This window comes from Phragmites australis, chromosome 23 (assembly GCF_958298935.1).
Source record: "Phragmites australis chromosome 23, lpPhrAust1.1, whole genome shotgun sequence".
In the NCBI taxonomy this organism is placed as follows: Eukaryota; Viridiplantae; Streptophyta; class Magnoliopsida; order Poales; family Poaceae; genus Phragmites; species Phragmites australis.
Window position 1 is genome coordinate 20,833,129 of NC_084943.1, and position 12,613 is coordinate 20,845,741.

The 12,613-nt window shown below is 39.5% G+C and overlaps 1 protein-coding gene across 1 annotated transcript; it reads right to left on the reverse strand.

Annotated features, from left to right (window-relative positions):
* Positions 1–617: 617 nt before the first annotated feature.
* Positions 618–1,999, reverse strand: LOC133905674 (zinc finger protein 1-like). Its single transcript, XM_062347438.1, has one exon. The coding sequence runs from the start codon at positions 1,582–1,584 to the stop codon at positions 871–873; it is 714 nt and encodes a 237-aa protein (XP_062203422.1). The 5' UTR covers positions 1,585–1,999; the 3' UTR covers positions 618–870.
* Between the last annotated feature and the right edge of the window lie 10,614 nt (positions 2,000–12,613).

A 12,613-nucleotide genomic window follows, 5' to 3' on the forward strand; every position in this document is an offset into this window, starting at 1 on the left:
ATAAAATAATATTATTAAAAAATCTCAAATCTTCTGCCGTATACTACAGTACTATACGCACTTGGTCTTTTCGTCCGGCAACCAAGAAGCGACTCGGCACTGGATCTGGGATCATCTCCTCAATTCCTTGCAAGTAATCATCTCATCATCTGGAATGGTCGATCAACTTGGTCACTTGGGACGACTAGTAGTAGTATCAGTATGCACACATACATGTGCTTTCTTTTTAGGGTACACATACATGTGCTTGCTTTGACAAATCCTATACAGCTTGCCCAGGTGTGCACACAAGCTAAGTACTTTGCTGAGATACATCTCTTGATTGCCAGGCTGACACGGTAAGCAACAGCCTAGCTTATCTCACTCCAACAATTAACACATTCCACCTATACTCGTATACTATTCTCAAAAAAGAGAAGAAAGCATATATATATATATATATATATATATATATATATAGGAAAACTAGTACGTACTCTGGGTGTATGTACTCCCACCTCTCATATACCACTTTTACACGTGTGTTATATTTCTTTATCACTTTAAATATACTTTATTAGTAATTATAAGATACTACAATACAATATATATATATATACTTCTATACAGAGAAAGAATTAATCGATATATCCTTTATTATTATTTTTATCATATATACATGCATACACATACACTCCAATTGAACCAATGAAAGAATTGACCCATAATTCTAGTTCTAGCCTAGCTAAAAGATGAATATGCAATGAAGAATGATGAACAATGAGCATGCAATATCTATGTACACAAGCTAATCACTACCAGCAAGCTAGGTACAGCTACTGAACTAATCAACAGGGGCTACTGGCTTGGACAATGGATTTTTTGACCAATTCAGGCCGGGATCATGAGCCTGGGCTTCTTGAAGGCGAGCGGGCTGAGCACCTCCTCCTCCTCCGCCCCGGCCCCTTGCGTGCACCGCTCCGCGACGTCCGGCAGCGCCGGCAGGTTCAGGTCGAAGCCGCCAGTCGCGACACAGGGAGGTCCGCTAGCTGCCGTGGCGCGCGAGGGTGCGGGCGCGGCGGCGCTGCCGATGGTGCCGTCGTAGTGGCACCGCTTGTGCCCGCCCAGCGCCTGCCCCGTCGGGAACGCCTTCCCGCACACGTGGCACTCGTGCACCTTGCCGGAGCCCTCGCCTGCTGAGCCTGCGGACGAGGACACGGCGGACGAGGACGGCACCTTCTCCTCCTGGTGATCCGCGCCGGTGGCCGAGGCCGGCGCCAGCGCCGGAGGCTTACGGTGGCTGGCCTTGTGGCCGCCTAGCGCCTGGTACGACGGGAACGCCTTGCCGCAGACGGAGCACGTGTGCTCCTGCGCGGGTGCCGGGGCGGGGACGTCGCGGCGGCCGCGCGCCAGCATGACGAGGCACAGCGCGAGGTACTCCTCCTCGGTGGGCTCCGGCGCGCACTGCCGCCGCCGCCTGGATCGCCTCTTCTTCGCCCACCCTTCCACCTCCTGCGCCGTCGACGCCTCGCCCTCCTCGGTGCTCGTCGTCGCCGTTACCTCCCTGCTCGGCGCCCCCGCGTCGAGCACCGCCTCCACAGCCATGGCAGCCACTTCTTGAACACTTGAACAAGTAAGGCGCAAGGTTACCTTTGCTACGAAGCAAAGAGCTAGAAGAGTAACTAGTGAGTGGAAGAGTAGGGCAAGGGAGTGGCTTTATATGAGGGATGAGTGGATGACCAAGAGGAGAAGAGAGCCTTGGTGTCAAACACTCAAATGGATGGGGATGGGATGCTTCCAACTCGATTCCAGGTCTTGATCATGCATGACACATGCCTAAGCTATCATGAGAGGATTGATCGAGGAGAGAGAAGACTAGGTAGCTGTAGAAGAGCGGTGGATTAGTTGGGTTAGCTTGGGCACTGTCTGGAGGAAACTTGCATTGGCCTCAACACTGCTTGCTTGAGCAGGTTGCAGGGGTTACGTACGAGGAGAAGGGAATCGCAGAGGACCAGGTGTAGTCCACAGGATGGAAAATTCGGCATGGACTGGTGTGGGAACGAGGGGCGGCGTCAACTGCCCAACTGCCAACTGTATGGATACGGAGATGACGTCTGTCATGTGTGTGGCGTGACGTCATGGCCTCAAGAGCGATTAGGTGTCATGTGTGGTGACCACTGACGAGTAGGCCGGCTGCATATCCGAAGGCAAGCGCCCTAACTAACTGTAGTGTAGTAATTCATAAGTTTATAGGCATATATAAAAGTAATTTTTATAGAATATTATTTTACAAAAAATCTTCTCTACGTAATAATATATGTTCATTCTCTCTTTTCTTCAGTCTAGTTATTAAATCACAAAATAAATAATATAGATAAGATCTCACAAAAAAAAATTTAGACAGAATGCTATAAAATTTATTTCTTATATATATATGTATATTATTGCCGGACTGGTGGCAGAGATGGAACGTGTGGTGAGTGGTGACTCGTGAGCCCACGGCATGAGCAATTCAGCATCCGGTGCTGGACGACACATGGCGACGGCAGCAGCAGGGAGAGCAGAGCACCCGGTGCTGCATGCATGCGCCAGGTGTGGCCGCTCCTTTGGCGCCACGTGGACAGAGGTGATAGGCCGAGCCGCGTGGCCACTCCACGCTACCTCGCCTCAGTGGCTTTGCCTGCTCTCTCTCTCCTTCTCCTGGTGACCAGTTGTTGAACAGTGTGGAAACCGGAACCTGATCCGGAAAGTCAGAAGATGACCTTTTCCTCTCTCCTTTTTTCCCTTTCTTCTACAAGCGGCGGTTGACGAATCAAAGCGTGTCGGCTGAATCGTGAAAGCGTGTTTCTATCCAACCAATGCAAGGAGTCCATGGTCAAAGACTCGATGGTGATCACGCGTGCTACTACCTTACAAAATGCCCGGTACAGTTGCAACAGTAGAGTATTACTGTACTAGTTTACTGGTGGTGCTGGTAATCAGTACTCCACTTGATCTTAAATATAAATCTATTAGAGTATTGATATGATTTTTAATAAAATACTTTCATTGATAATATTTATAAAAATATATTATTTTAAATACAAAGAGTTATGTATCGTGAATATATTCTTAAAATGAATATAGTAAAATCAAACTTATATTATCGATCAATCTAGATGACTTTTAGCTATTGATGGTTAAAGCTTTTTTTCTTTGACTTAGGATGACATTTAAATGGACTTATATTTATGATTGGAGAGAGTAAGCATGTATCACACATTCACACCACATGGCAAGAAACAGGCACAAGCAGTTTCATACATCTACGAATATGTAGGGATCGGTGACGTTCTAAAAGGAGGTAAATTAGGACACTTAGAACCATTTTGGCTCTAAAAACAATATAAGATAAACCTATATCAATTTCTATTTAAATATGTTCTATATTTATCTAGTGTATCTACTAAACCGATCAAAGCGCTTACAACCTATTTAAGAAGGTAAATTGCAAGTAAGTAAATGCGGAAATATAAATAAGGTAGAAAAAACAAACTCGGTATAAGGATTTTTTCTCGTGGTATCGATGCCATGAATGTCACCCATAGTCTACGTTAGAGCTTCACAAAGGATATGCTCCCGGTTAACATCCGGTCACGACCTTTGAGCCACCAAGTCACAAAGACAAGATCTCCACCTAGATGAGCCACCAAACTACTAAGACAAAGTCTCACCACTAGCCTCTTTTCCAGTTCATCGTCGCCGTGATCACTTCGAAGCTTGAGTCACAAAGGTAAGGGTCTCCGCGTCCCCGTACAATCGCTTTGCCGCTGCTCCACACCAAGTCGAAAGGTCAACAAACTTGCCGATGAGTTACTAAAACTCCAAGTTACCAACATACTAAGAGGTACACTGTTGGATCACTTCTTGATCCACTCTCTAGGAAGCAATCACTAAGCAACTCACTCTCTAGGCCTATAAGCACTAATCACTCATCAATCTGGTGTTTAATCGCCTTAGATGATCACTTTAAGCACTTTAGTGGCTTGGATGTTTTCTTAGGTGTACATGAATTTCTCATGACTCCAATACACTCAAATGATTAAGTGGATAGGTATTTATAGTCTCAAACTCACGCACTAGCTGTTAACCAACGACTCTAAAAAGTTGTTAACACCGGATGATCTGTAAGAACAATAGTACTAACACATGATCATCTGGTGAGTATTTCATCAAAAACTAGATGTTGAAACCCCACTCAAGCCTCTGTAAACACCGGATACTCCGTTGTATACTCCATCTTCAACACTGGACTTTCCGGTGAGTATACCTTAGCCATCCGAACCAACATCTTCTCTGTGTAAATTGCTCTAGTGGCTTCTCCGATGCTTATCACATCATCAACGAACTATCCAGTGAGGTCACTGCATTTTCTCCTTCTTCAACAATTCTCTGGTGATTTCCTCTAGTGTGTTCAAATCAATCACCAGACTATCCGGTGGGCTCTTTTGCTTTTTTTTTTTCATTTTTTGCACTGTTCATTATCCGGTGTATTGCCCGATATTATCTTGCTTCGTCATCGGACTATCCAGTGAGGTTTTTATGTCTCTGTCCCCCTTTGACAGAGATACTCCGGTGAGTGAAAATACCTGAGCACTGGACCATCCGATGTAGTAATTTCTCCTAAGATTTTTTTAATTCAAACAAACTTTATCCCGGCTTCGGTGGCTTCTTCATGTATTGTATCTATGAGATCTACTAACATATATTCTTGACAAACATGTTAGTCCTAATAACTATATTATCATTAATCATCAAAATCACAATCATAAACTAATAGGATCATTTTCGCTACATGATGTAATATTTTTTATTCCATTATTTAAAAAAATCAGCACGCACAAGAGAAAAAGGAAAAAAAAAACAAAAGCAAACTACTGTGAGTGTTGGGCTCAAAACGAGTGAGCAGGAAGCTGGGCCCAGTTTTCCTCGTGGCCAGAATTACAGTCGGTGAAAACGGGCAACACCCGACAGACTGGGCCGTCAGGGTTTTCATCAGGCCATCCTCTGCTGGCTCTTCTGCAAAGGAAGGCGACGCTGTGTTTTTTTTTAGGGAAAACTGCAAAAAACCCCCCAAAAGTCACTTGGATTTTGACTTTCCCCCCCAAAAGTTGTTTTGTTGCAAAAAGCCCCCCAAAAGTTTGACTTTGTTGCAAAAAACCCCCTAAAAATTCAAAAAAATAAAAAAATCATTAAAAAAATTCTAAAAAAAACTAGAGACAATTCTAAGACCTTCTGTGAAATTTGTTTTCAAAAATAATATCCTTTGCATCATATTTCATGGAGAGGAAGTTTGGAAAAAAAAGAAAAATATGCAGCTCATTTATTAACTCATGTTATTTTAAATTTGTCATGTCTACCATTATTTTTCCTACACAAATAATTATTTAAGTAAACTAATAAAAGTGGTTTCACTAATTTTGGGGGTGTTATGGATTAGTTATGAATTAATCTATCTGCAACCCATCTACTGAATCCTGCACGTTACAATAACTATTTCAAGATTTCATGTATTTTTACAAGATAGAGGATCATGTAAGAAGACTAAAAAATTTTGTTTCATGATTTTTGGATTAGTAAATAATTAACTATGCATTTAACTCGAATTAATAAATGAGTTGCACGTTTTTCTTTTTTTTCAAACTTACTCTCTATGAAATATGATGCAAAGGATATTATTTTTGAAAACAAATTTCACAAAAGGTCTTATAATTGTCTCTAGTTTTTTTTAGAATTTTTTGTGATTTGTTTTAAATTTTTTTGAATTTTTAGAGGTGTTTTTGCAACAAAATCAAACCTTTGGGAGGTTTTTTTGCAACAAAACAACTTTTGGGGGGGAAAGTCAAAATCCAAGTGACTTTTGGGGGGGGGTTTGCATTTATCCCTTTTTTTTAAGATAATGAAAAAAGGGAAAACTGCAAAAACCAATTCAATTGGATTTTGACTTTCCCTAATAAATGAGTTGCACGTTTTTCTTTTTTTTTCAAACTTACTCTCTATGAAATATGATACAAAAGATGTTATTTTTGAAAACAAATTTCACAAAAGATCTTAGAATTGTCTCTAGTTTTTTCTCAAAAAATTTTGTGATTTTTTTTTAAAAAATTGAATTTTTAGGGGTGTTTTTGCAACAAAATTAAATCTTTGGGAGGTTTTTGCAACAAAACAACTTTTGGGGGAAAGTCAAAATTCAAGTGACTTTTAGGAAAGTTTTTGTATTTTTTTTTAAATCTGATCTTTTATATTGTGTGATACATACAACTTTTATATATTATTACATCATCCTAACTCGTAGCTAAAAATTTAATGGAAATAAGATCGTAAAAAATCATATACGTCGGAGTGATTGCCTGAAAGTTCCGTGCCTGATCCGATCGTCACCACTCACTCGCAGAGGCTATGGATGACGAGTCCATCCATGATGCTTTCACTCGCTCTGGAGTCCTGTCCCAATCCTATCCCGGCCAACTTGCCCAGCGATAAGATTAAGAGCGATCGGTCGTCACGGCACGGGCATCATAATCTCGCGATTATTCTCACGAAACCTTTCTTAATCTTAGTGTCGTGACGTTAATAAGCTCGCGGTTTCACAAGCGCTCGATCGGTAGCTCCTCAACGGGGATAGCACAAGCTACCGGAGGAGGTTATGTGACAGTTATAAGAGTTGTCTGTTGTATTAATCTTTACTACTTAAAAAAATACGTAGTGGTTTTGTTTCCACTTGTATGTATTTCGTTTTCGATATTTTTGGTGTCTGTGTTATGCTTCGCTCCCCGCGTGGACCCACGTTATGCACCCGCACTCCCACGTGCTCTTGTGTGGGCCCACCCGTCGTGTACGCTCTTGCGCCTGCTTCCACGTGGACCTGCTTCCCGCCTACACTCCCACGCGCTATCGCACCTGCTCCTGTATGGACCTACTTCCTGTGTGTGACCGTGTAGCTACATTACGTGTAAAATATGTATACATAATTAGTTAGAATAAAAGGTCCGACAGGATAATTCTAGAGCTATGACAGGAAATTGAAGTGAGGAGCTCACATAGACCGCTCGATCATTCTTAGACTACCTTAACCATATTCCATTCATTTCGTTTCTTTTCCGATTCCTTTCCCCGTTCTTATTCCCTTTATTTCCTCTCATCTCCAACAGCTTCACTTCGAGGGGAATCACGAAGTGAAAGTAGAGATAATCCCGTCTTGAAGGGAATGACCCTGAGAATCCTATCGTGAAAGAAATCGTGAAGGAAAATTGTTAGAGCGTTGAAGGTAACGAGAACGAAAATCTGCCTCACGAAGGGACCTGTTGGGTTCAATGTTAATACGGGAACTAAATGTTATTCTCGCAATATTAATTGCCTAAGGTGGCATGCTCCTGCAAACGCCTAGACTGAGGCTCTGCCCCTGATCATTTGAACTATTTGGGAAGATTGCTGATCTCTGTGGTTGAAAGTATTTCGATTTATCTTTTTTTTAAAGATTAATTAGCGGAGTTGATAAAATCTGTAGGGAGTCGGTTGGCCAATTTTTCCATACGAAACTATTCAATATCTGAATATAATATTCTGAAATCTGTATCACTCGGTGTGAACTGGTTTAATTCGATTCAATGAACCAACCTAGAACACCCAACCAAACAAACGGTTAGTCTTTGCTGATTGATGACATCTATTTGTTTCTGCAAAACACAAGAAAATGAGGGATTTAACCAGCTATATTAATTTAGATGTGTTTCGATAAAATAACATCTTTTCCTCACTGACACGTAAAGTCACATGTGTAAATGATAGGCCAGGATGCCAAATTTCGAAACGTAGCAATTTTCTCCAAAAAATCACGTTTGGATTCCAGCTTTTGTTTCATTGTCGGGGCCAGTATTCCAAGCGAAGCTACACTTTGGTTCCAGTTTCTACGTTTTAGAAAGAAAATTATGTTTTCTTAGGGCAGCTTAATGTTTAGAGCTACCAAATTGTATAAATTTTAAAAAGTAATAGCTCTAAGCACAAAGTGAGTCTCACCTTAGTACCTCTTTTTTTTTTATAGAAACAATTAAAAAAAATCACTATTCCTGTGTTATTATAAACTTATCATTAAAAAGTTAAAAAATACTATTAGAACTGTCATTCGAGTGAAATCCTAAAAAATAAAAAATCTAAAAGGTATTTACAAATACCACTTTTCTATAAGATATGAAAAATTATAAACAATATGACTCGTATAAATTTAAAAAATATGCTGTATTACAGCTAGCAGAGCTGCCCTTACGCAAACGAAGGTGTGGATTCTGAGTGCATCACCCACGGTTTGGCAAAAGTTTTCTATGGCAAATTGACAAGGCGGATTCAATCAGTTGTACTAGTTTTCCCCCGGATTTGCTCAGGGTATCCGATAAAAAATTCATTTTTGTTTTCCAAATTCCATTTACACGAGAAAGGATATGATACTAGGGCCAAAATTTTAGTCCTGTATTGTATCAACAGTGGAACACCCAAATAATCGTTTGTTGATGTCACCGTCAGGCTGCCAATACGGGAACCGTGTGTAAATTGCATTGCAAGGGTCCTATAGTATATTTTGGTTTCGATGTGATGTGTGGTGTACGATGTGTCAGTAATTAAACCGAATAATTGATTCCAAGAAAAGGATTAGTGGTACTATTTAATCACTTTCTGAGTAAAATAAACGACTACTAAGTCGACTGCCCGACACCCAATAGCATACAGCTCACCTCGCCACTGGTCGGTGCCGACTTTGCTCTCCCTATAATTTTTTAAGTACAATTTATAGCTTCATGTATGCACTAGTATCACTATATATGTACTTATATAATATTTATTGAAGATATAAAATACAGAGTTTGATGATCGGTAAAATCACTACAAATATTTTGTTATCAACTGGTACATCGCCTATTACTATTTTTTTTTTCATTTATTGAGACATAAAAAATAAATATAAAGTTTGATCACTAATAGATAAGAGATATAATCACCTCCGCTAACAATGTAAGCTAGATTTGGTGCTCTGCTCCCTCTACATCAAACAAACACTCCAATTATAATCCTAAGAAAATACATCATTTCTCAAATGAAAAATGCATTACAAATCAGCACTTGCTAGCAAGGAACGTGCATGCTCTTGTCTGGTGTGGCAGCAGCTGCACCTTTTGCCTTCTCCTTTCTCTCTCCTTCCATGGCCACTTCAGTTTACACCTAGCAAATGGCCAAATCTTACAACTCACCTGATCTGGCACAGCACAATGTTAGGTTAGGTCTCTCCCCATGATCGAAAGCGTAACGAATTCGTAGTGTAGTGACAGGATCATGGGATCTTGATTCTTGGTTACTCTTTTTTTTTGGCAAGTGAGCCTTTTGAACCGTTAAGCACGGCATCAAATATGTGTTTAGTCAGGTGGATATTCTTAGATAGAAGATATCTATCTCATTTTTAAATACGTTTAGTTAGAGAGCAAATTAAATATGATATCTATATAAAAAAGTATGTTTATAAGATGCTGGATGAACTCATCCGGCGAATACACCCGAACAGAAATTGCCTGTCAACAACCGGTTTAGGTCAAACACTCTAAAGAAATGGGCGGGCAGTGGGTTAAGACTACCTGAAAGAATCATGCTTAACTTGTCAGTGAAATGGTAACGCCAGTCCCCCTCCTGATCTCCTACGACAACAGTCCCTAAGCTTGATGGTGTTGTGTCCTTGTACGATGTCGTATAGTTGTGCGTAGAGACTATAGATTCAACTGTGTCAGCACAAGCTGATCCAATGACCTCTCTAGTTAATTTGGATTTGAATTCACATGTACGAAATGAGGTGCCAATTCAGTGAAAGAATAAACTTGCAATCGAGTGGAGTGAGTTTTGGCTGACCCATTTGAATCCTGGCAGAGATCCTTTTGATAAAAAAGGGTGAAGTACATGAAGATTCCCTTCAAGGCTTGAGAAGGCCAGACACCAAGGCGGCTTCAACATTGGAATCGGGTCGTTGTGTATGTTTTTTTTTTAAAACCAGCCGGATAGGAGTATTTCTGTTGTACCTAAAGATTATGTCTGAGTAATAAAGTTCCTGCTTTCCACTACAAAAACTAATCCCAATTGAAGTTGAAGCTCCGGATAAATTCCAGTTATATGTCAGGACGTTGTGCAATTGCATTCGTGGATCATGTGGAATGTTCTGTGCTCTAGAGTGAAAATAGATCGGATTTTTCCTCTATGTCCGATCGGCCAAATCAATTTAGATACTAAATCAGATCTTAAATATCAGTTATTCAAAAGAAATTTAGATGTAAGATTGGATCTCAAATAGTTATATTAGATTCGGATGTACAATCGGATATCAGATATCCGAGAATAGAATCGGATATATCTGAAGACTATGTAATAAATATCCAAATTTATTTTTCGAAGCTTATAACTTTTTTATACGGAGTTGGATGAAGACAATCTTTATATAAAAATTATAACTCTTGACGAGATCTACAAGTTTATAGTTGATATTTTTTCATTTGATAATATTAATATGTGTTTAATAATTAATAGAAACCTCAGCCAGTATATTAGACACTTGTAACTTATCTAATTTTACTCTAACATAACTACTTCTATATGAGTATATTACTTATTTACTTGTTGTATCTCTAATATAGTTAAGTTTTATATATGTAAAACGGTCAAATAATTATAACATATGTAATATATATGGTTGTTGCTTTTGCTCAATATCTTGACCAACACTATCTGCATCTAATTTGTCACATGTTTGATCCGTATCCGTGACCGAGACTATTCACATCTTTATTTATATCCCATACTTATTTGTATCCGACTTCAATTCTAATAAAGAATTATAAAATATAATATATGATGAGTGATATTCTTTTATCTAATCCGATTACACCGCTGGTGTGCTCCAAATCTCCAATCAGCTGTACGAACTAGGAGGAGTGCACCAAGGAGGAAACAGCGTGGAACTGATACGAAGTTTGAGACCTCACTCCTCAGTTCTCAAAGCATCTCCAGTAAATTAGTCAAATTTTATAATCTACGTCTCTATTTAGCTATTTACTTTAAAAGATTTTCTCTCAATATTTTTACATACTTTAGTAAACTAATCAAATCTCATTTTTTATATTCTAATTACCTATATTTTATTCGTAACGGCTAGTTTTTCAAATGGCTATTTTCTGTAACAACTATTTTTTTCAAATTATTGAATGGTGCATTGTAAAGAAACTCACAAATTAGTTATGCAACACAGGGTTAGAAATAATTGTATAAATTACTATAATCAAGATGAAGATTTATGGTGAATTTTCCAAAATTTTAGGAAGTCAATTTGAACCTTTAAAAATCCAAAACAGTCCATTTAACTAATTTTTGTTCAAATTTAGCTCAATCTTTTTGCGTGTAACTTGTCAAAATGGTTCATGCGAGTTAGGTTGTTTAAAAAAAATTGGTTTAAACTGTAGACAGCTTTTAAATCAACAAACAGAATTATGAAATAAAGTGGAAAAATAAACACACATATGCACACAAGCTAGCTAGTTTTCTATGGTAGCTGTTGAAGATAAAAAAATTAGAGGATGCTGTAATAGTATTAAGGGATACTGTAATAGTATTATAGAAGATGAATTTTTAAGTATCTGTTAGAGATGATTTTTTTTTTCTATGATACAATTTCCCGCAAAATACTGTGCCACTCGAATTTGCAGATCGGGTGGTTGAAAAAGTTCTCCAGTAGGTACAATATCAAGTGTTACAGTGTTGGTGAGAGAAGCTAATACTTCAAATTTGTTGCTACACTGTTAGAGCATCCGTAACACCATTCATAGAGGTTGATTATGAGTCAATGAGAGGAGGAAAATAATAGAATGTAGAAAATATGGTAGCGGTTAGAGATAAAAAAAAATAAAAAATACAATAATAAAGATGCTATAATAGTTCTATAAAATATAAATTTCTAAGTATTAGATGACGTAGACGCTAGACGGAGAGATGGCCACTCTACGGGATGGCAATCCGTTTGCCCATACTGCTGGAGCCGCGAGATCGCCCATGCTGCTGCAGTTGCTCTCACCAGTCACCACCACCCTGCCCACAGAGCGATTAATGCCAAGACGGCACTCCCCTATCCTCGGAATCTGTTGCATTCAATACATCTTTCATCGCAAACCAAGAAATCTTCAACGCAGTCCTGAGTCCTGGCCAGATCCATCCAAGCCCCCATCAGCCAATACTGTTTGCCTCCAATAGTGGAACCCCTCTATTTTTCATCACCATACTAGTCGCTCACGGATCCGAGTCACTGATTTCATGGGGTGAAGTCAGAGGAACAGTGATACATGAGGGGATGAGGAGTAATTTACAGGTAGCAAATCGACCGCAGGATAAGGTACTATAGGAAATGTGCTGTAATGTAGGCACTATAGCACCAAATCTGACTTAGCTCCACGGTAAAGTCAGGATCCCGTTCCGTCGCTCACAAGCGTCACTTTGCTTAGCTTGCTTGTAATTAGTGGAGTGCTTTGAAAGAAGCACGATTAAAAAGTGGTGATAAGAGTACAAGGGCTCGACGAAAATC